This window comes from Phoca vitulina, unplaced genomic scaffold, assembly GCF_004348235.1.
Source record: "Phoca vitulina isolate PV1807 unplaced genomic scaffold, GSC_HSeal_1.0 scaffold23, whole genome shotgun sequence".
Lineage (NCBI taxonomy): Eukaryota > Metazoa > Chordata > Mammalia > Carnivora > Phocidae > Phoca > Phoca vitulina.
The window spans coordinates 22,728,154-22,749,656 of NW_022589726.1; the positions used below are offsets into that span (position 1 = coordinate 22,728,154).

The 21,503-nt window shown below is 52.2% G+C and overlaps 1 protein-coding gene across 1 annotated transcript in view; it reads left to right on the forward strand.

Annotated features, from left to right (window-relative positions):
• Positions 1-9,693, forward strand: part of VDR (vitamin D receptor) — a 53,166-nt gene extending 43,473 nt beyond the window's left edge. The window contains exons 6-9 of the mRNA XM_032420804.1: positions 984-1,155; positions 7,630-7,781; positions 8,000-8,116; positions 9,434-9,693. Of these exons, the coding sequence (XP_032276695.1) occupies positions 984-1,155; positions 7,630-7,781; positions 8,000-8,116; positions 9,434-9,693 (701 nt within the window). The remainder of the gene's footprint in view (positions 1-983; positions 1,156-7,629; positions 7,782-7,999; positions 8,117-9,433) is intronic.
• Positions 9,694-21,503: the final 11,810 nt, after the last annotated feature.

The window sequence follows — 21,503 nt, forward strand, 5'->3', positions numbered from 1 at the left end:
TGTTTACTGTGGGCATTCAGAAAATATAAGCTAAATAATATATATAAAATAAATATGTATTTTTATATATGTAAAATCTTTAAACCTACTACCCAAAGGTAATCACTGTTAACACTGTGATGTATCTCTTTCCCATCTCTTTTTTTTCTTTAAATGCATATGTATATTTCCAAGTGGAATTATGCTATACACAATCTGGTAACTTGCTTTTTTCTTTTAACAGTACATCATATCATATTTTCATGTCATCAATATGCTTATGGAATATATGCTTAAAGGCTGATTAGTATTCTGGGGTATGAATGTACAATAACATATCTAATCTAGATTATGTTCCAGCTTTTCATTAAGATAACAGTATGCTTGTGGCTAAATATTTGCCCTTATTCCAGATTTTTTTTCCTTATGATGAATTTATGGAAGTGGGGTTACTGGTCAAAGAATATACATCATCATAGGCTTCTGATGCCTACCGTCAAATAGCTCTCCAAATTACTTGCACAAATTTATGCTTCCTTTAGTACCCCATGGCACAAGGGTTGCCTAATTCCTTGACACTGGCATCCACATTTAAACATATTTGTTTCTAGTTTATAGGTGAAAAGCCTAGATGTTCTACTCTGTGGTTCTTTGATCACTAGTGAGGTTGAACATTGTTTTCCATAAGTTCATTGATTCCAAATTCATCTTTGATTTCAGGTCATTAGAAACAGGTGGTCTATAAAATCATGGCTCCAGGAAATCTCATTTCTTGGAGTATCTCTGATCTTTGATTGTACTGCCTTGCTCTGCTTGAAAGAAAAGCCAGGGGGAGTCCTAGAGGAAAGCCTGGGCTGAAGAGTGACCTTGGAGAGAGGCCGTCACTATGGCATTCCTGGCTAGCCCTGCGGCAAGGGCACGGGAGGTCCTCACAGGGCCAAGCAGGAAGGCATCTGGCTCAAGTATCCTTAAGTAGCTCTTTCTCTCTCCTCATCCTTCCCCAGATGTGATAGAGCCAACCAGCTTCTCCAATCTGGATCTGAGGGAAGAAGACTCAGATGACTCTTCTCTGACCCTGGACCTATCCCAGCTCTCCATGCTGCCCCACCTGGCTGACCTGGTCAGTTACAGCATCCAAAAGGTCATCGGCTTTGCCAAGATGATTCCAGGGTTCAGGTAAGAAGAGTCAGACTCCTAGACTGAGCTAGAAGAAGGCCTGGAGGTCACCAATCCACTGCTTCCTAAAATAGAGACCCAGACTCTACCTGAGGTCTCCTAGGTCAGAATCTCTGGGAAGTACGACCCATCTACATTACCCAGCAGGCCCACGCTAGAAGAGAAATCCATCCGTGTCCCCCCCCCCCCCCCAGTTTCTGGATGACAGAACAGAAGCCCAGAGAGGTTCAGTGGCCAGCCAGGATTGTTTTCTAGTGCTGGAGCCAGTATGTGTGAGAGCCAAGGTCTAGAATTCCAAGTTCACTGCCGTGTGCACTCCAGCTGGCTTGGGTCTAATCCTCATGTTAACCCTTTAAATTAAACCTCCATTAACCCTCCACACCCTAATCTGAAACCAAAATGAAGTGATAGAGAGGAGAAAGGGTTGTGCAAGTGGACTTGTGAAATAATTTAGGGATCCCAGAGGGAGACAGGTTTCTTGGAACACATAACCTGGGCCTCCATCACCCAAATTTCTGTGAAAAGGCATTTTCCTAACCATACTGAGACCTTTGCCAAAACATATACGTGTAAGGAGTTCTACTGGAGTAAAGATCGTCTGTTATAGATTCATTGATGCAAATTTCATTCAACTGTTTTCTTGTTTTGGTAATAACGGCTCATATGCTTCTATTTACATAGCCGTGCAGCATTAAATATTCTTAAAGTAAGAGAGTGTAGATGCTTTTAGTAGAATGTCGGGAGGTAGTTATATCAATATTGACACATTATTTATATCATTGGGAGCATTGCCATACGATACATATACAATGCGTTTGAGAAAGAGAAAGAAAGAAATCACTAGCAATTACTGTTGGCCTCAGGTCAAGGAGCAGTATTTGCAGTTGCCAGCAGAAGAGGCTTCTGAGTGCTTTCCAGATGCCAATGCTCAGATTCAGTGCTGCAATTCTGGGAGCCCCAAATTATTTGACCTTGGCTAGCTCTGAATGGGAACTAATGTGATGTGCTAGTTATTGTTTCGTGAATCTCTCTGCCGTGCAAGGAAGCCATCGGTCACTGTCTCAATGACCTCACTGACAGCTACATGGTGATAATTCGGACCGCCCAGCCCAGTTCTTCCCAGTTTGTGTCTGCCCTGAGATAGCTGGCTTTGTGTGATCTTATGCCTCTCAGCAGCTCAGAGACCGGGGGCTCTCCTGTCCTCTTCCACGGGAATTCGTGTGAAAATCGTAAAGAAGAGAAAACATCAAACTCGCTTACCGCATCGAGACACCCTTGAGATGCCCCTACCGCACCACACATTTTGGTTGCGGAAGGAGCCAAGGCCACTGTGGCATCCAGCAGGAGTGTCACCTGTGAGTGCCGTGTCGCGCTGGGCCTGGGACTTACCCTCCAGAGCCTTTCCTTGGAGCTGACAACACATTCCGCTTAGCCCAAGTTCCAGCTCCCTCCCACACTCTTCAAGTTAGTGTTTGCAAACTCGGGCTGTTCCAAAGTCTTGTTTGGTGTAAATAGCTAGAGACAAAAACACCTCAGGGTGCTGAAGGATGCGCAGTAGCACCCGGCTTCTGTCCCAGCTCCAGAGAGCAGTCCTCACTTGTGCAGGGGTCGTCTTTCCTAGCCTGGTGGGGAGCTGGGGCACAGGGCCCCTGAAGCTCCGTCCAGATGCTCGGGTTTGCTGATTCTAAGTGGTGGCTGGGATGGCACACATGGCAAAACTGTCCTTAAAAAAGGACATTTATTTAACCAGATGACCTCAACGCAGCACCCTGTAGTGAGTAAACCAAAATCCCATTTTTCTCCCATGTCCTTGGTTACCCTTGCCACATATTCTCTGACACAAATAGCATGAGCCCACCCTTAATGTCTCTCTCCAAGGATGAGTTGTAGTCTGCCCCCTTCCTCCCATACCCAGCCTCATTTTCCCCGGTTCCCCAGTCTAGCCGCGCAGTCATGGCCCAAGTAAGTTATATAGGAACAGACACTGAGTTGATCCAGCTACTGATCCCAGATCGGTTACATTGATCCTGCACATGCTTGGGTTGGCTTCTCTCTCTTCAGAGTGACTTAGGAAATCTCAGAATGGAAGGTGTCCCAGTATAAAGGGAGCAGCCTGGCCAAGAGCTCTGTGGGTGGGGGGCCACTGATGGGGATACTCTCTGTGACTGGACAGAGGTGACACCGAGCCTGGACAGAGGCCAGAGCCCCAGCTCTGGTGGGCCCCAGGTGGGGCCAGCCCCACAGCTCTCCAGCTCTGCTGGTTTCTGTGTTTAGGGGTTCTGTTTTTCCCAGAAGTGAGAGAACAGTGGCTATGTCCCTGGTGGCTTTGATCCTGCTGCCTGTAGGCAAGGGTGGAGGGTGTGGGGAGGGCAGGATGAGACTTCTGTGTGGGTGAGTGCGGGGCGGCGGGGGGGGGGGGGGGGGGTGGGAGGGGGCAGGCTGAGACTCCAGTGCAGGCATGGGACCAAAGTGGGGCAGGACTGAATAGGCCATGCTGGGTGTGAACTGCACTGTGGTGTGCCTTGGCCCTGCTCCTGCTTCCCACCTCCCCTCCTCAGCCTCTCCCTCTGCACCCCACAAATCTCTCGCCCTCAGCGCTTCACCTGGAGGTGGGCTGCCTGGGTTGAGCATCTGCTTTCAGCTCAGGTCATGGTCCCAAGGTCCTGGGATCAAGCCCCACATCAGGCTCCCTGCTCAGCGGGGAGCCTGCTTCTCCCTCCCCTGCAACCCCTCCCCCTGCTTGTGTTCTCTCTCTCTGTCAAATAAATAAATAAAATCTTTTAAGAAAGAAAGAAAGGCGGGGCGCCTGGGTGGCTCAGTTGGTTAAGCGACTGCCTTCGGCTCAGGTCATGATCCTGGAGTCCCGGGATCGAGTCCTGCATCGGGCTCCCTGCTCAGCAGGGAGTCTGCTTCTCCCTCTGACCCTCCTCCCTCTCATGCTCTCTGTCTCTCATTCTCTCTCTCGCAAATAAATAAAATCTTTAAAAAAAAAAAGAAAGAAAGAAAGGCATGGAGGAAGTGAAATCAGGAGCAGCATCCAAATGGCCAGGAGCCAACTTGGACCTGAGAACCAAGGACCCCCAGGTTTCATTGCCAAGAGAGGGGTAAGACGGACCAGGCCAAACCAGCCGAAGCCCAGCCCTCTGGGAGAAAGACCTTTGACCTCACTGTCATTTCTATTCCCAGGGGCTCCTTCCTGGGTCAGAGGCCTGAGGCCATAGCGTGTCTCCCTCCACCCATGTCCTCTCCTCTGTCTTCACTTGCTCATTTATGTAACAAATAGCTTTTTTCCATAAACTGTGAAGGATACAAGTTGACTAGGACAGAGTTCCTGACCTCCAGGGCTCAGTGTCTGATGGAAGAGATAGACATGAGACAATTGCCGTGAAGAGATAAGAACCAAGAGAGGTCTGCTGGAGGTACTGTGGGAATGCAGGAGAGGAGGGGCTGGGCTCTGCCTGGGGGCGGGGACAACCAGACAGCCGCTTGTCTCCAGAGCACCCCCCAGGTGCCCAGAAGCAGCCGGCCACCGGTATGGAAACTAATCAGGGGATATAGATATTACACAGGTCCGGGGAGGAGCCATAGAGCCTGACCTGGTGCCTGTCAGCAGGAAAGAGCTCTCTTACCGATTTCCCCTTCATTTCCACCTGTCCCCCACCTGCCACCATCCCCTCTTCTGGCTGTGACTTGCAGTTAGAAAATCCCTGGGTTTCTGGCCATAATCTGAGGTCATTCTAGGTTTGCTTTCATAGGAGCCACGTGCCTGGATCACAATAGGAGAGGTGCCCCTGAAATCTCTCTGGCAAGTTCACTTCCGGCCATCCACTTCAAATGGGGCATTGAACAAAAGGTTATGTACAAAGAAATGCCTCACAGAATTACTTATAATGGCAAAAGTTAGAAGCAACCAAAATGTCCCGAGATAGGTGGATGGGAGACTGATTAAATAACTTATAGCATGTTGGTAAGATGTAATTTTATGCAACTCGCTATGGACTGGGCCAAAGAATTGCTCATGATGTAGGAAGTGGGACACAGAATTACCATGAACTCAAGTATGTTCGAAAAAGAGAGATTTGCGGCTCATCTGGGTGGCTCAGTCGGTTGGCATCCGACTCGGTTTCTGCTCAGGTCATGATCTCGTGGGTCCTGAGATTGAGCCCCAAGACAGGCTCCACACTCAGCAGGGGGTCTGCTTGAGGATTCTCTTCTTCTGTCCACAGGTGTGTGCTCTCTTTCTCTCTCTCTCTCTCTCACAAATAAATAAATTTAAAAGAGAGAGAGAGAGAGAGATTTGCATTTAAAAAAAGATAGGAAGGAAATAGACCAAAATGGTCATTGTGTTTATGAACAATTTTTATTTGCTTTTATATTTTTTCTGTGTTTTGCAAAGATTTCATAATGAGTATCTTTTATTGTATAATGAGTTAAAACTAAAATGAGGCATTAGTTTTTATTTTTAAAATGTGTACTGAGCATCGAGAGAAAAGTGGCAAGGTGGTGAGATGTCTAGGCACCATGTCATCAGGGCTGTCTGTCCTGGAGAAGAGGCAGGGGCTCATGGTAACTTTCTTTAAATGGTTAAAAGATGCCCCATGGCTAATGGAGAAGTCTAGTTCTGTGTTCCTTGAGAGGACAGAATGACAAGCAGTGGATGAGTGTGTCATCCTGTGGGTGTAGCTCAATAGAAGAAGCTATTAACCCTGGAGTTAACAACCTCATGGCTAGATCCAGAGACCTCAAGTATCCTGGCCCCAGAAATACCCTGCATCTGTAGGGAATGCTGAAGAAGGAAATGGATCACATAGCCTCTAAGGGGGGCCTTCCAACTCGAGCACTTTGAGATTGTTTTCTTTTCTTTTTTCTTTTTTTTTTTTTTTTTTTAAGATTTTATTTATTTATTTGCGAGAGAGAGAGAATGAGAGACAGAGAGCACGAGAGGGAGGAGGGTCAGAGGGAGAAGCAGACTCCCCGCCGAGCAGGGAGCCCGATGTGGGACTCGATCCCGGGACTCCAGGATCATGACCCGAGCCGAAGGCAGTGGCTTAACCAACTGAGCCACCCAGGCGCCCGAGATTGTTCTCAATGTAGACCCTTTGCGGCCATCCTAGCCATCATCTATCACCTGCTGATACAGAACTCTCCATCCGTCAACATCTGCCTCCCACCTCTCCATGTACCAAAGTACAGCCATGGGAGAGGGCGGCAGCCCTTCCATGAGATATCCAGGTGGAAATGTAGTCAGGAAGAGAAAAGGAGAGAAAACTGGAAGCAAGTTGATCTGTGGGTGCTGCTTTTTCCTTGTCATTGTTCAGGCAAGCCCAGCTCATGACTCAGAATAGTGGAACTAGTCATTGGCCTCTTGACTCATCAGCACATATTTATTGACCTTGTTGTGCTCAGGGCTCAATAATCATTGTGCGGGCAACACTGAGGGAATTGGGAAGTGGTGCTGGCCCTCAAGGAGCTTGCCTGTTCAGAGCCACAGACAAGCATGTTAAGAGCAGAGCTGAAAGGGGAAGGGCAAAGTAGGAGTGCAAGCTGCAGGCTGTGAAGAAATGGTTCTAATCCTACAGAAGGTAATGGGGGGGTTCTCCGAGGGAGACCTCACCAGGTTCAGAGTCAGGAAGGTGAGGTAGAGCAGTAGAAGCAAGGCATTCTTGGCTGAAGCTGTCACATGCCCAAAGGCAAGCTGGTGTAAGAACACACGACACTGTGGAGCAGTGTGAAGTTGCGAGAATGGAGGGTTGGTGGAGTTTGTGAAGGGAAGTGGGCTGGAAAGACAGGTTGGAGCTAAGGGATGGAGCATGGGCTTGCTGCTGAGTGGGTTGAGAGTCAGGAAAGTGGTTCTGAGCCCAGGCAATGTCTCCCTGCAGGAGCCGTAAGCACCATGGAGGAGAGACCCGAGAGAGACTTGGTTCCAGAGTTCTAATAAGAGGCAACTGAAAAAGATGATGGAGCTCTGAACCAGAACAGTCCTGATGGTAGTGGAAAGGAGGTCAAGGGCTCAAGAGATGTCCTGGAGACAGAGTTGGCTGAACTTTACTTCTGGGAAGGACCAGAGGACAGGAAAGGGAGGAAAAGAAGGCATGAGAGGTGTAGAAGATGACTGTGGCCATATCCTTGCTGACCTCCGCATTCATGCTCTAACCCTGAGAGCTCCCCCGGGCTCTTCTTCCTGCCCCTAATAGCTCTGGCCACTTAGGCCTGGGGACCCTGGTAAGTCCCTGGGTTTTCCCTGCCTTAGTAACTGAGCTCATTTACTTCCAGCCTTGGTGCACAATCACAGTCTTGAGATGTTCTCCCTCAGGGAAACAGTTTTTTTCCTTTCCGATCAGACCACCAGCTCTTCAGTGAAGGACCCAGGGCACATGCTGGTCACCTGGCAGGCGCCTGTCAAAATGCTACAGTGATTTGCGTGACTTGAAATTCTTGACCAGTAACCTGGCTCCTCCCTGCCCTCCCTGGCAGAGACCTCACTTCTGATGACCAGATTGTGCTGCTGAAGTCAAGTGCCATCGAGGTCATCATGTTGCGCTCCAACCAGTCCTTCATCATGGACGACATGTCCTGGACCTGTGGCAGCGAGGACTACAAGTACCGCGTCAGTGATGTGGCCAAAGGTACGTTCAGGCCCCACCTCCACCCCATCCTCTGCTCCTAGACTCTGGCTCTGCCCTTCCTGGGGTCATGGGCCCCGATCAGGTGCATCGGAGGGGGCTAGGCAGCAACAGGGTGAGAAGGGTGAGAGCAGGCCCAGTCAGGGTTGGAGGTGGGGTGGGGTGGTTTGGGTAGGCAGCTCCTCAGTTCTGCGCACAGCATCTGGCCATCTGTCTCATAGCTGGACACAGCCTGGAGCTGATTGAGCCCCTCATCAAGTTCCAGGTGGGGCTGAAGAAGCTGAACTTGCACGAGGAGGAGCATGTCCTACTCATGGCCATCTGCATCGTCTCCCCAGGTATGGGGCCTAGCAGTGGGGACCTGGGAAGGGGGAACATGAAGCACTAAGCCCAGCTGAAGGCCAGCAGGGCAGTCTGGAGGGAGGAGGGAGCAAAAGGAAAGAGAGACAAGGAAATACCCACTTTGCTGGGTTTGCACAGCCCATATGATATGTGTATGTTGAGAGGTCCTTCACTGCCTTTGGCCCTGAGACCATAGGTGATTCATAGGTGGGACTCTGAGGAACCAGATAAATGGGGTTTCTCGGGCCATAGACAGGTCTGGATGTCCCCAGTATTCAGGTTCTGCTCTTGTGTGAACTGGACTGAACTTTGCTGACACTTGAGATCACCTGTGGGGTAGGGTAGAAAAACTTGGGGCTTACAGACGCTTCTGCCTCGGAAGCTTACCCGACGGATTTTGGAGGCAGTGTGCTGTGACCCTGAGCTCTTCTGTCTGTTGGGGTGGGAAGAGAGAGAGAGAGGCTCAGAAGGAGGTTATTGTGATCTTGGGGATGTTATATTAGTGATGAGGCCTAAGGGGGGGCAGCCCTGCCTCTACCTATGTTGAGGGAACAAACAAATGGCCTCTGATCAGGGTTGAGCTGAGGACCCACGGAAGGAACGTGGGCTCCCTTCCCCCTGCCCAGCCAGCATTCACTCATTCATTCCTTCCTACACTCAGTAATGATTTATTGAGCACCTACTAGATATCAGGCGCTGTGCTGGGCATTGGGATTTAGCAGCAAACAGGACACAGACTTCTCTTCCATGAACTGTAGGAGGAGACATTAAGCAATTACTATTTAATGACTGATTTTAATGTGATGAAAGTTTTAAAAATAAGTGTCTGATACTATAGCAGGGTATAATAGAAGGAGAGAACCTGATGCAGTCTGGGGAATGGAGGTAGGGGGTCATCGGGAATGGCCCTCTTGAGGAAGATCTTTTAAGCTGTTACCTGAGGGATCAGTAAGAAGCAAAGACACAAGAGCTAAGTTCCAGACAGAGGGAACACAAATGTGAAGAGTGGAGGCCAGAGAGCACGGCACATCAGTTTACTCATGGAAACATGGAGCCTAGAGATGGAGGGAGAGAGTTGAGCTGGAGATAGGGCCGGATGGGACCTAGGACACTTGATCCGAAATGCAAGGGGAAATGGTTGAGAGGCTTTAGGGGGGACTGTGGTGTCACAGGTCAGCAGCCATACAGGGGTGACCTAGGAGGATGCTGAGGTTGGGTGTCTGTCTGGGCATAGGGGTCCTGGGGAGATGGACTATTAAGGGACCTGGCTCAGAGCTCTTGTGCCTTCTCCTCCCGTCTCCCTGTGCGCCCAGACCGTCCCGGGGTGCAGGATGCTGCCCTGGTTGAGGCCATCCAGGACCGCCTGTCCAACACACTGCAGACCTACATCCGCTGCCGCCACCCGCCCCCGGGCAGCCACCTGCTCTACGCCAAGATGATCCAGAAGCTGGCTGACCTGCGTAGCCTCAATGAGGAGCACTCCAAGCAGTACCGCTGCCTCTCCTTCCAGCCCGAGTGCAGCATGAAGCTCACACCCCTCGTGCTGGAGGTGTTTGGCAATGAGATTTCCTGACTAGGCCAGACTGCCCGGGCCCCTGGGCGGGGCTGCTCCTCGGGGGCCTTGTGCCCTGGCCTGGGGCCCGCTGCTGCCCCGCAGGCCTCCCCGCCCCCTCCGGAGCCCAGCCCCTCCTCCCGCACCTCCCCACCCCAGCCAGCCCACCGGGTCTCCTGCGCGACCTAACAGCAGGTCTCCCCTTCCTGCCGGCCACAGGCTGCCCGCATCCCTTGAGACCTCAGTCATGAGGAGTTGCTGTTTATTTGACCAAGAAACTCAAGTGGGGGCAGAGGGCAGATGGTGAAGGTGGGGCCTCACCCAGGGATGGCCCTACGGCTCCAAAAGTGGCCCCTGGTTGCTGCTGAGGGAACAGTGAGGCACGAGAAATGCGCCCATTCCTCAGGGACAGAGATACCCGCACCTCCCCACCATGCCCGGCCCGGACGCCCAGAGCCGAGTGGGCTCTCCTTCCCGCTGCCCCACCCACGATGAATAACTCGCCACAACCCCCTCCCCTCGCCCCCCATCCCATCCTGCTGCCAGTCTGTGCTGTTTCGTGCCACGATGGGGCCCTCTCCCTTTGCCTTCCCAGCCCTGGCCTGTGTAGGACACTCACTGCCAAGGATGACCAAACACACGGTGACAAAGGTCACACCTCCCCCCTCAGCCACCTCTGCTGGCCAAAGGGCACTCGCCTAACACATCAGTGCCCACCTTCATCCCATTGCTATGGTGACATTCTTCCCGAAGTAGCGATGGTCAGGCGGGCTTTCACCCCACGGCAGGGACCACTAGCCCAGAACCCACCTGCCGAGAGGCCCAAGGAGGGAGGAGAGCAGGGCCCAGGAAGTGGGGGACGGGCAAACCCGGCCTCACAGGAGAGTGGTAGATGGTGGCCACAGTTGTCCCTGTCTCCAAGCCCATGGCTCCTTGACCTGGATCTGAGAGGTTGGTGGAAGCCAGAACTCCCCTTGCGACGATCTACGTGGCAAGACGGAATTGCCCCCAGGTTGCAGAGAAATGCCCAGCAGCATCCTCATCCTCACCCTGCCAGTCCCTTACCTCCCACTCAGGAGAGAGAGAACCAGTGGCCGTGGGTGCTAGGGGGCCTCACCCTGGGACAGTGGAGGGTGACCCTGAGATGGGCGCACTCTCTCAAATCCCCCACAGCCTGGAGAAACAGTGCCCCTCTGCTCACCCGCAGTGCCACCTCTTTTCCACCTAGCAAGGTGGGATGGAAGAGAAGAACCTCAGACCCCAACAGCCCAGGCCCTGGCCTCCCGGGGGCCCCATCTAGATGTAGTTCCAAGACTGCCGTCCCCCAGGGACCCAGGAGCTAGTGCTCCAACACCTCGCTGTGGGTGGAGGGAGAGCGGGCTGGCCTCGCATGGCTAGGCCGGGGGAGCATCCAGGGGTGGAGTCATGTGGGGCTGGTTCACTTCTTATTCTCACTCCAGCACCCCAAATTCAGAAGGGGTGGGGGGTACTTAACTGCCAACTCCATTTTCCCTTCCATAGTCGGTCCAACCCGGGAGGTGGGAACTCTCACTCTGTTTCCCCTGGGGTGGGGTCCTCCGGTGCGTGAGTTGTAGGTGTGTGGGGCCACTGCGGAGGGGCTCCCTCCAGGAGTCAGAGAGCGTCTCTCAGATGGTTGCTTGAGTCTGGGGAACGCGGCTCATTCGGTGTCTCACTGGGGAGGAGCTCCTGTCGGTCGGATGCTGCCTCCACCTTCCCTCGCTGTTCTCTGAGGACCCCGGGAGCAGCGAGCCTTCCTCTGTGAGCACTGTCCGCGTCCCCTGGGCCCGGTGTTTCTGCTGGTGGAGAAACCTCTGACAGCCCCGTTTCTCACGGCACAGTACCTTCGATATGGCCAAGGTTGACATTTATTAGCTAGGAGTTGTTTTCAGAATCAGACTCCATTTTTTTTTACCACATTCTAATGTAGCAGGTAGTAGGCACCACTGATGAGGAGATATTTATGGGGGGAAAACTTACATTGTAAAAAAATTCTATACACCAGCTATCGTTATTGTCTTTGCTGTTATTTCACGAATTAGGGAGAGGCCCTTCTTGGATTTTAGCTGCAGAAGACACTGGTCTAGCATGCTAGTCAGTGGGGGAAAAAAAGGCTTAAAAATCGCTACACTAGTTAACTTCCTTGCTAAAGAAAACCTGACCCTTGGCGGAGGGTGTGGGCCCCCCTAGCTCAGACGGCTGGTTAGAAAGAGCTCCAGGGATGGGCCTGGTCTATGGACTCCCCGCCCAGTGCTCTATTCACTACACCACACTTGTGCTCAGACCCCATTTCCCGCCCCCCACCCTCCGAAGGCTGCCCTAGTCCCCTAGGGGAGGGTCTAGATTTTAGACAGCAAATCTAGATCCTGGACCCCTGCGTTCCTTCCCTGAGTTGTCACCCTGCTGACCCATCAGGAGGAGGAGGAGGGACACCTCAGCCTGTGTCTCAATGTGAATCAGAACCCCCTGCCCCAGTGTGGCCCTGGCCAGACGGGGTCTCTGCCTCAGCTCTGTATAATGCTGTTGCCTTATCAATAAAGTGCATTTGTCTTTGTAATGTTTCCACCTTCCCAGTTCTCCCTCTGGCCCTGCCTTCTCCAGGGCACCCCACTGGACACCCTGGAAACACCAGCTCCTCAGCCCTGGGGCCCACACACCAGCTCACTACCGAAGGGCAGTCTAGGAGTGGGGGAGGAGAAGACAGGAGGAAAAGTGAGGTTTCCCAGGACCGGAGTGGGAGAAAATATTATCATCTCTTCTATTTTAGAATGAGAGAATGAAGGTAGACATTTATAAGTCTAAAATGTTTAAAGCATATTATTGGAAATGCTGGAAAGTGCACACCTAGATGCCAAAGACGCAAGATTCTGGGAGATGGGAAAATCCATCTGCGGGGTTAACTGGAAGCAAGTGGGGTCCTCCCAACAGAGAAGCTCAGAATGTAAGACAGATCAGGGGAAAGGAATAAAGGAGCAAAAGAAGGCTTTACAGAGTGCTTCCTCAGGGATTTCCAAAGAGAATATCAAGTTGCCAGAAATTTGTTAAATAAACAAATGAAGAAAGCTTTGCTTATGGTAATAAAATGAGCTTATACTTACGTAGCATGTACTTTGCAGCAAGTACTGCTGTAAATAAATCTTATGCAAACCAACTTGGACCCCAGGGGAGCTGGGCTGCTATGAACCCCATCTGACAGAGGGGTAACTTGCCCGGAGATAGGATTTGAACCCTCGGCAGCTGGCCGGAAGCCATTCATTAACTGCTGCACTAGTCTGCCTCCAACTGAGTTGAGGAGCCTGACAAATGACAGATAACAGTCTCGTCAGCAGAAAGCAGGGGGTCACATGTGTTGGGTCCAATCCAGTGCAGCTCTTACCTGAGACCCTCAAGAACGAGAACCAGGCCACTGTTGACAAAAATGTGCCTCATATTCAAAATGCTGTGTCGGTGACTTGGAGAATTGCAAAGGTCTCCTGTGCCTAAACGGACTCCTCTAGGGACCCAGAGGAACTGATGCACCCCACTCTGTTCCCCAAGGAAGTGAGGTGTGTGATAAAGGCAGCACCCCTAAATGCAGCAAGCAAAAAGACCCAACCAAAGCCACAGCACCGCGCTCTGTGAACGGGGAAATCATGCGCAACCAGTGCATTTATTTTAGGATAAATAGGTTAGTCTGGAAACACGTAGGTGTGATTTACTTTAATTTTTCAGAAGTATCTGTAAAGATTTCAGACGAAAGGCTGTAGTGTGTCACCACGAGATGAGATAGTAGTAGAAGAATCGGGGATAGAGGCCAAGGGTTATTTTGTCATGAAAGATGAATGAGCTTCGAGAAGGAAGTCAACAGCTGCATAAATGGGCATGTCTCTGGCTGGAGAAGTGTGAAGAGGAAGGTCTTGAAAACTGTTAGGAGAATCTGATTTAGCATTTTATGGATGAACTAGAGGAATACAGGATCTCCAAGGCTGTGTGTTACCATAAACTGAGAGGAAGGCACCCCCAAAAGACCTTAGGGTTAGGATAAAGAAATAAAAAAATCTTAAAAAAAAAAAAAGAAATTCATTAAAAGTAAATAAAAGGAAACATTTAGCTCTTCAGTGGCACTAGCCACATTTCCAGGGCTCAATAGCCCCAGGGCTACGGGAATGAACAGTCCAGACTCAGAACATTTCCCTGGCTGCACGAAACTCTATTGGACAGTGCTGGTCTACGCAAGGCGTTCTTATCTGGTACTAATTGTGGATGACAGGCTTCTGTTGATCTGTTGGGCAGATAGCCACTCTACTAAACTCTGCTTTTCTTTCTTTTTTTTTTTTTTTAAGATTTTATTTATTTATTTGACAGAGAGAGACACAGCGAGAACAGGAACACAAGCAGGGGGAGTGGGAGAGGGAGAAGCAGGCTTCCTGCTGAGCAGGGAGCCCGATGCGGGGCTCGATCCCAGGACCCGGGGATCATGACCAGAGCTGAAGGCAGACGCTTAATGACTGAGCCACCCAGGCGCCCCTAAACTCTAGCTTTTCGTAGAAGCTATAAAGGAAACATCCTCCCTTTACCCCAGGCAAGGCTGTAATGGGGCTGCTGTGAATAGGTCTGCTCCTTAAAAGAGACAAAAAGGAAAAGCAGAGGCCGTGGGGTTGATAGCTCAGAGCTTTATGTGGCGTAAATAGGTCGGAGGCTGTCGCAGGGTGGGTCTGTCTCCCAGCGTGGCCAAGGGGAGGTCTCCTCCTGCCCATGTCCTGTCGGTGATCAGTACTCAGGGTAGGCAAGAAGCCTGTGAGGCTGCCGGGGCAGTCTGTGCACAGGGGGTGAGAAGCAGTGGTTGGTGGGGGTCCCTGCTCCGGAGGGGTGCTTTGAATCTCCATATTCAGACAGGTTACATACAGGATATACAAGAGAGTGTGGCTAGTCGGGTCCCCAGGAAGCTGACTCTGAAATGCAGCATGAAGTAGAGAGGTCTCAGGATCACCAGCTTCTGTGGTAGGGAAGCAAGTGGGTCAGGGAGAGGGAGAAGTCGGGCTGCAGTGTGATCCCACCACCGTCTCAGCTAACCCTGATGGGCAGTTCTGAAACTGGGATGACCCTTCACGTGGCCCCAAGTTGAGGTGAGGAAGACGGCTTTTTTATTCTTGCATCAGCTAGTCATTGGATGCAGGCCAGTCCCCAGGAAGAGAGTGTGACCTTGACAGGACCTTGAGCTGGGTGGCTCTTTTCAGCCAAGGGCAGGTAGGGCTGGGGGTGTGTTTATCTTTACAGTTTGTACAACCAGGTGGGGCTTTTCAGAGTGGGCTGCTCTGCCTTGGGGAACGGCCAGAAGGCTTCCAGGCCCTGCCCTTTGGCTCTCTGGAGGGGGACCCCAATAGTCCCAAGAGCTCCCTCCAGAGGATGGTGTTCCCCGCCTCTCCCCAGCTACGGACGATCTAGTGCTTTTTTCCTAAATCATTTTGAACTTCACCACTAGGTGGTGTTACTGCCCTACAGGGACAGGCTGGAGCTACTTGCTTGGCCTCTTCCCCTGTCCTCCCTCTATCTCCGGCTCCCGTCTTCCCCTGTCCTCCCTCTATCTCCGGCTCCCGTCTTCCCTTGTCCTCCCTCTATCTCTGGCTCCCGCCCCTCTCTCTCTCCGTGAAGGTGGCTGAGATCCAGCAAGGTCCTGACTCCCCGCCGCTGGAGACACCCGGTGCTGTTTCTGTCTCCTCATGTTGGGGGACCAAGCAGGATGGACAAGGGACCTGCTCTCTGGCTTCCCAGGCTGTCTCTGGAATCACAGCAGGTGGGGCGGGGGGTGGAGAATCTGACACACCTTAGCTAAGGGCCCCCCAAGACGGAGCTCTTCTGCCTCTGGTCACCTTCCGTGCTGGCTCCAGCTTCCCTCTGAGGTCCATCCTGGTTGTGCAGTCCTTTAGTGCGTTCAAGCACAAGCACTGAGCTCAGTGCGGGAAATACAGAGGTGAATAAGACAGTCACTGCCCCCAAGAAAGGTGCAGTCCAAGAGGAGAAGACAGCCCTACAGACAGAGCATCCCCCAGCAGCGCAAGCAGAAGCCACCAAGTAGATGGCAAGTAGATCACTCAATGTCATAAACGGTTGGGTCATCCTCCTGGCCCTGTGGGAACTTGGGCAATTTACTTACCATTTTTGAGCCTCAGAATTTTCACCTATAGAATAGCAACAAAATGGTGCCTCCTTCTGGGTTTGTTGTTGTGATATAATCTGTGTAAAAAACCAACCCCACTACCTGGACGAAGCCATGACTCAGAAATGCTGGGCAGCATCATTACTAGGCTTCAGAGTGGAGGGATGATCAAGTAAGTTTTCGTTAGGAGTTGACATTGCTCCCATCCTCTGACCACTCATCCTTGCTGAGCCCTCTGGACTCACGCCAGAGGGTCTCCTTGGCCCCTCGTCCAGACCTCAGCCTCAGGACCCAAGGGCTCCTACTCCCCAAATAGCTGTTAGAGCTGGGGGAAGGCGTCATTGTGCTATCTGGCCACCAGAGGGCAGGTGTGCAACTTAGTAAGCCCAAAGCAGCCCCTACCTAAACAGCCCTGCTGGGGAGAGTGGTGAGGGAGTGATTGGAAGCTAGGCACAGAAATCAGAAACACATGGAACTCCAGATAATACTGTCCCCAACTTCTTCCAATGACGCTCTTTCTCTGCCAGTGTCTACTAGACACTTGCCCCTCTGGCGAGGTACGTAGCCCACCACGATCCCGCCTGGCTGCCTCTCACGTGGCACTGTCCACACGCTGAAACTCCAGACGCTTGCAGCTCTCTGATGGTTTGCCTGTGCCCTGGGGGCCTGCCTCCACACCGGTGGCTCTCAGTGCTTTGGTCTTAGGACCCCCTCACTCTATTGAAAATAAAGACCCCAAAGAGCTTTTATGCATGTGGGATTGTATCTATCCATATTGGCCATGTTGGAAATTTAAATTGAGACATTTTTAAAGTATTTATTAAATTTTTTTTAAAGATTTTATTTATTTATTTGTCAGAGAGAGAGAGAGAGAGAGGCAGGCAGAGAGAGAAGCAGGCTCCCCGCTGAGCAGGGAGCCCGATGCAGGGCTCGATCCCAGGACCCTGGGATCATGACCTGAGCCGAAGGCAGATGCTTAATGACTGACCCACCCAGGCGTCCCTAAATTTTTTAAAAAATGTTTTAAAAAGTAACAATAATGAATGTAAGTTAACATAAATAACACGTTTTTTATTAAAAATAAACTTTTTCTGGGTGCACCTGGGTGGCTCAGTCAGTGAAGCATCCGTCTCTTGGTTTCAGCTCAGGTTTTGATCTGAGCCCCTGGTGGGGCTCCCTGCTTAGCGGGGAGTCTGCTTGAGATTCTCTCCCCCCGCCTCTCCCCCCATTCACCTGTGTGCTCTCTCTCTCTCTCTCTCTCAAATAAATAAATCTTTAAAAATAAATTTAAAAAATAACCTTTTTCCAAAGCAAGACAATTTAGTGACAAGAAGGCACTGTTTTACAGTTTTGCAAATCTCTTTAACGTCTGGCTCAATCAAAGGCAGCTTGGAGTCTCATATCTGACTCTGCATTGTCTGTTAGGATATCACACATCATGGAACCTCTGGAAAACTCCTCTGTACACGGTGGAAGAACGAGAGTAAAAAGGCAAACCATGCCTTAGTTTTATAACAAAAGTAGTTTTGACCTTGCGCTGTCCCTACATGGGGCTCAGAGCCTCACGGGGACCCCCAGACTACACTCTGAGACCCACACTGTACGTTTGTCTATGCCGTTGTTTCCTGGGCCTGCCATGCCCTCCCCTCAGCCTCGATCCCCCAATTTTCTCCGAATACTCCTGCCATTGCCAGCTCAGGTTTCAAGTCTTTCACAAAATCTTCCTGGAACTTCACCGAGCTGTACCCCCACCCCCCACGCGCCCTCTTGGGTAGAAGTGTGCGCCCACCCTATTGTAAAATGAAGCACCCATTGTGGTGTGTTGTAAGTTTCTGTTTTGCCTTTGGTGCTCCTTACCAGACTGGAATAAACGAGGGATTGCACAAAGGCTGGAATAAATGGACTAATGAATGAATACGGGGCAATGTGCTACCCACTTCTGTGAGCCTCCAAAAGATCTGGTCTTCACCATAGATGTCAAGTGAAAAAAAAAGTCTGCTTGGGTCCCTGCTAGAAAATGAAATGCAAACGGACTTATGCAAATTTAAACACCTTCCCTTGAACTTTGGAAACTGAGAAGTTAAGTCCCTGTGGCTTCAGAACCCATATGCTCACTAACTACCTCTCCCTAAAGCATCTGCCACATCTCCCTCATTCTGCATGTGGATGGACAGTTTGTTTTTGGACCAAAATGCCGAAATTAGCATTTATCCCGATTCCTATTTATCTGACTTGATTTATCCCACACCTTAGCCGGCTCAAATCCTTTGAATCCTCATTTTGTCATTCAGTATTCTGACCATCTCCCCTGGTCGTATATCTTCCAAAACTTAGGTCTGCAGACCATGTGCAGAGTTCACTGAGACTGAGCCAAAGGCTCTGCCCTCCTGCCCTTGACATTAGCACACTGACCAGAAACACTTCAGTTCAGTTGTTCCCTGGGAGCAAGGGGACGGGGTGGGCAATGAGACATTATGTCTCAGGAGAAAGGAGTAGATGGAGAGACCCAGGCATCCACAGGAATCGGGGGAACTTGTCAATGCTTCCACAGCTCAGCCCTCCCCGAGACCCAACAGTCTTGCCCAAGTCTGAACAGACTCTTACAGAATTAGACCAGATCCGAACCCTGGATCAGGGATCCAGGGATATCTGATACAGAGAATGCAGGCAGAGATGGATCGAGTATCACATTCCCAGCTGGATTGTTCTGCAAACCCTATCTGAGCTGGACTCAAGGAAGAAAGGCATAGTCTCCGAGGAGAGGAAGGCTGTACACAGTGGGCAGAACTCTCCCTAGGTGTCCCTACCCCGATGGAGAGTGGAGAAGTCACATGTAGCCCAGTCCAGCCCTTATTTAGCTTCATGAGGCCGCCCCACTGTCCTTTGCACTTGTGTGCAGAATCCTACAGGGCTTCTAGAAAGGGCTGGGCCTCTCTGACCCAACCCCATCTAATTAAAAATCCTGCCTGTGAACACCTGTGGCATCAGACGTGAGGCTAGGGCAAGGAGGGGGCTGGGGTCCTAACTGCGTCTGTGCCTGGCTCCTCTTTTTCCATTTGCCTACCAGGGTGGGCCGGGTAGATCAAGCAGCCCATCAGAAAAGGATTGGCAACCCAGGTCAGCCCAGCCTGGGTGCGGAGGACTGGGAGCTCCAGGTTCAGAGTGCCAGGGAAACCCCTTCCTAGTGTCCCCTCCATTTCTGCCAGCCACCCCCAGCCCCAACCCCAGCTCCTGGGATTTAAAGTTCTTTCGTCTCCCAGCCTGGAGCCCCAGGGGAGTGGCCCAGAGGGGACGGTGGATCAGCCAGTTGTGTTCGAGTGGGGATGGGGAGAAATGATAAAGGGGATGGGAGAGAAGCCAGCCCCGCTTCCTCTCTGATAGGACCCCACCCCAGGGGCTCCCTGCCTTTTGCTGTGTTTATGGGGAGGCCTTGAGGTGGGGGAGGAGTGGAGAGGAGGAAAGGAACACTGTCAGGGGCCTTAGGAGAGGACCTGTGCTTGGTTGTTAGTTCATTCTTTGAGCAAATGCTTACCCAGTTCCTCCTCCCCCAGACCAGCACAGTCTAGGCTAAGAGGGCGGCACAGAGGGAGCTCAGGGCCTCTCCCACCCCCTCTCCTGCCATTCCTGGCCCGGGGGGAAGCCAGGCTAGTGAGGAAGGACCTGGACTTCAAAAGTAGGTTCTTCCTACCTGGGGGGAGTGATTTGAGGTCTCTGGGCCCGGGTTTCCTCACCTATGAACGGTGATGCCCATGAATAGGTGTTGTGAAGACGGAGTGACTGCACACACAGCATTCAGAGCAGTGCCTGGACTGAGCAGGGGTTTGATAATTGATTATTATAGTTCTCGTTACCGTCTGGGGACCCTCTCCTCTAAGCGGATATCCTCTTCCTTATAAGGAGCGCCCTCCCCTCAACATGCACACATGGCCAGGGCAGGGTTGGAGGAGGTGGACGTTGGGACTGGCAGGTGGACACCTCTTGTGGAGGACCAAGCTGGCACCCCAGGGGCGCTCACAGCCCGGCTCAGTCCCCCAGCTCCGGCGCCTGTGGCCAGGGCAGCTTCCGTCCGTGGCCCCCAGGGCAGGAGGAACTGGGGTGGAGAGCCGGTTGACCATGCCCGGACTGAGGGCACTCTGTTCCAGACCGGGACTCTGCTCCACCCCATTATCTCCTCCTGCAAAGCCTCCTCCACCCATCAACCCCCAACCGAGATTATAGACCCTCAACTGTCTCCAACTGCTCTGATTCAGGGATAAGGCGGGACCCTTGTCCCCGTTGCCGCACACACCGCCGGCCACCCCCCACCTCTGTCCCATGGAGGGGGAGGCTGCCCGTTCTCTGGGTCCTGGGGAGCTGGGAGGCAGGTGTCCCCAGTGGGGAGAGATCTAAAGTCTCCCTTCATCTTCCTCTTGAGTCAGTGCTGCTTGGTCTTTCTTGTCCCTGCCTCTCTGTCTCCAGGCTGCTCTGGCAGAGTTTCTGCCTCGGGCGGCTCTGCACCCACCCCCAGAGCGCACCTGGCTCCTCACATCAGATAACCCAACCACAGCAGCTCCCCTCACCCCGACTCGGCTTCCAGTAGCCCCCTCCTCGCCCCTTGCCCTCTTCCTCTCCCTCTTCCTCCCCTGCCTCCCCCACCTCGTAGCTCCCTGACTCACCTAGATTCCGGGGTAGGGGGTGGGGTGGGGGGGCAACAAAGCTTTAAGGCCCTACTGGGTAATGAAGGTGTGAGAAGACAATTCTTTCTACTCCCCAACACATTCTCACTCTCTCTCTCTCTCATACACACACACACACACACACACACACACACACACACACACACACACGGTGGAAACTCTATACCCCTGTGCCCTGTAGGAAACAGAGTGAGGTATGAGGAAAATCCAGCCTGAGGAAGTGAGGGGGGGGGGATTGGGGGGGGGGGGCTGCCTCTGGGGCTGGGGGCTCCACAGCTTCTAGGCCAAGAGAAACTTCTTCCCTTTTCCAGGGCTTCCTGTTTGTGAGCGGTCACCTCCAGTCCTAACGCCACGGGCCTTCCCAGCAGAGCCTCCCTCCGGCCAGGTCCTGGGCTGGGGAAGCGGATGGATCCCATCTGGGCCATTCGCAGCCCCTGCCTTCTGCTCCCCACCCCAGGCCAGAGAGGGCAGAGCTGGGGTGCGGGTGCTGCGGAGGAAGAGGTGCTGAGGGTGGGGGTACAGCCAGAGCTGGGAAGACCCAGTGAGAAGAGAGCAGCGGCACACAGGGGCGCCGGGCCAGGGGACCGGTAGGTGCCTGGGGGCTGGGGATGGAGGTTTTAATGCCTCTTGACAACAAGTGAATCATAGGCAAATTATGTGGAAATGATGGCATAAATAAAGATGTGTTATTTCAAGGCCCCAGTGTGTCAATGTAGGAAGAGTGCTGGGGGGTGGGGGCAGGAGGCTGGCCAGGCCGGATGGTGCCCGTAGGTGGGGCCCAGGTGGAGTTCCTGTGGGGGGCTGTGGAGGTGATGGCCCACTCCCATCTCCTGTCACCTTCGGGAAGACATGAAACAGTAGGTGGCAACCACAGCCCACCAGCTCCTCCCCCGGGGCAGAGCAGTCTTCACAGCCCCCACGTCCCTGGTGATCCCTCCCTGGGGCCACTGCTACCCACACACACCACTCCCTTTCCCCAGCGCCTGCTCTGGACTTGCCTG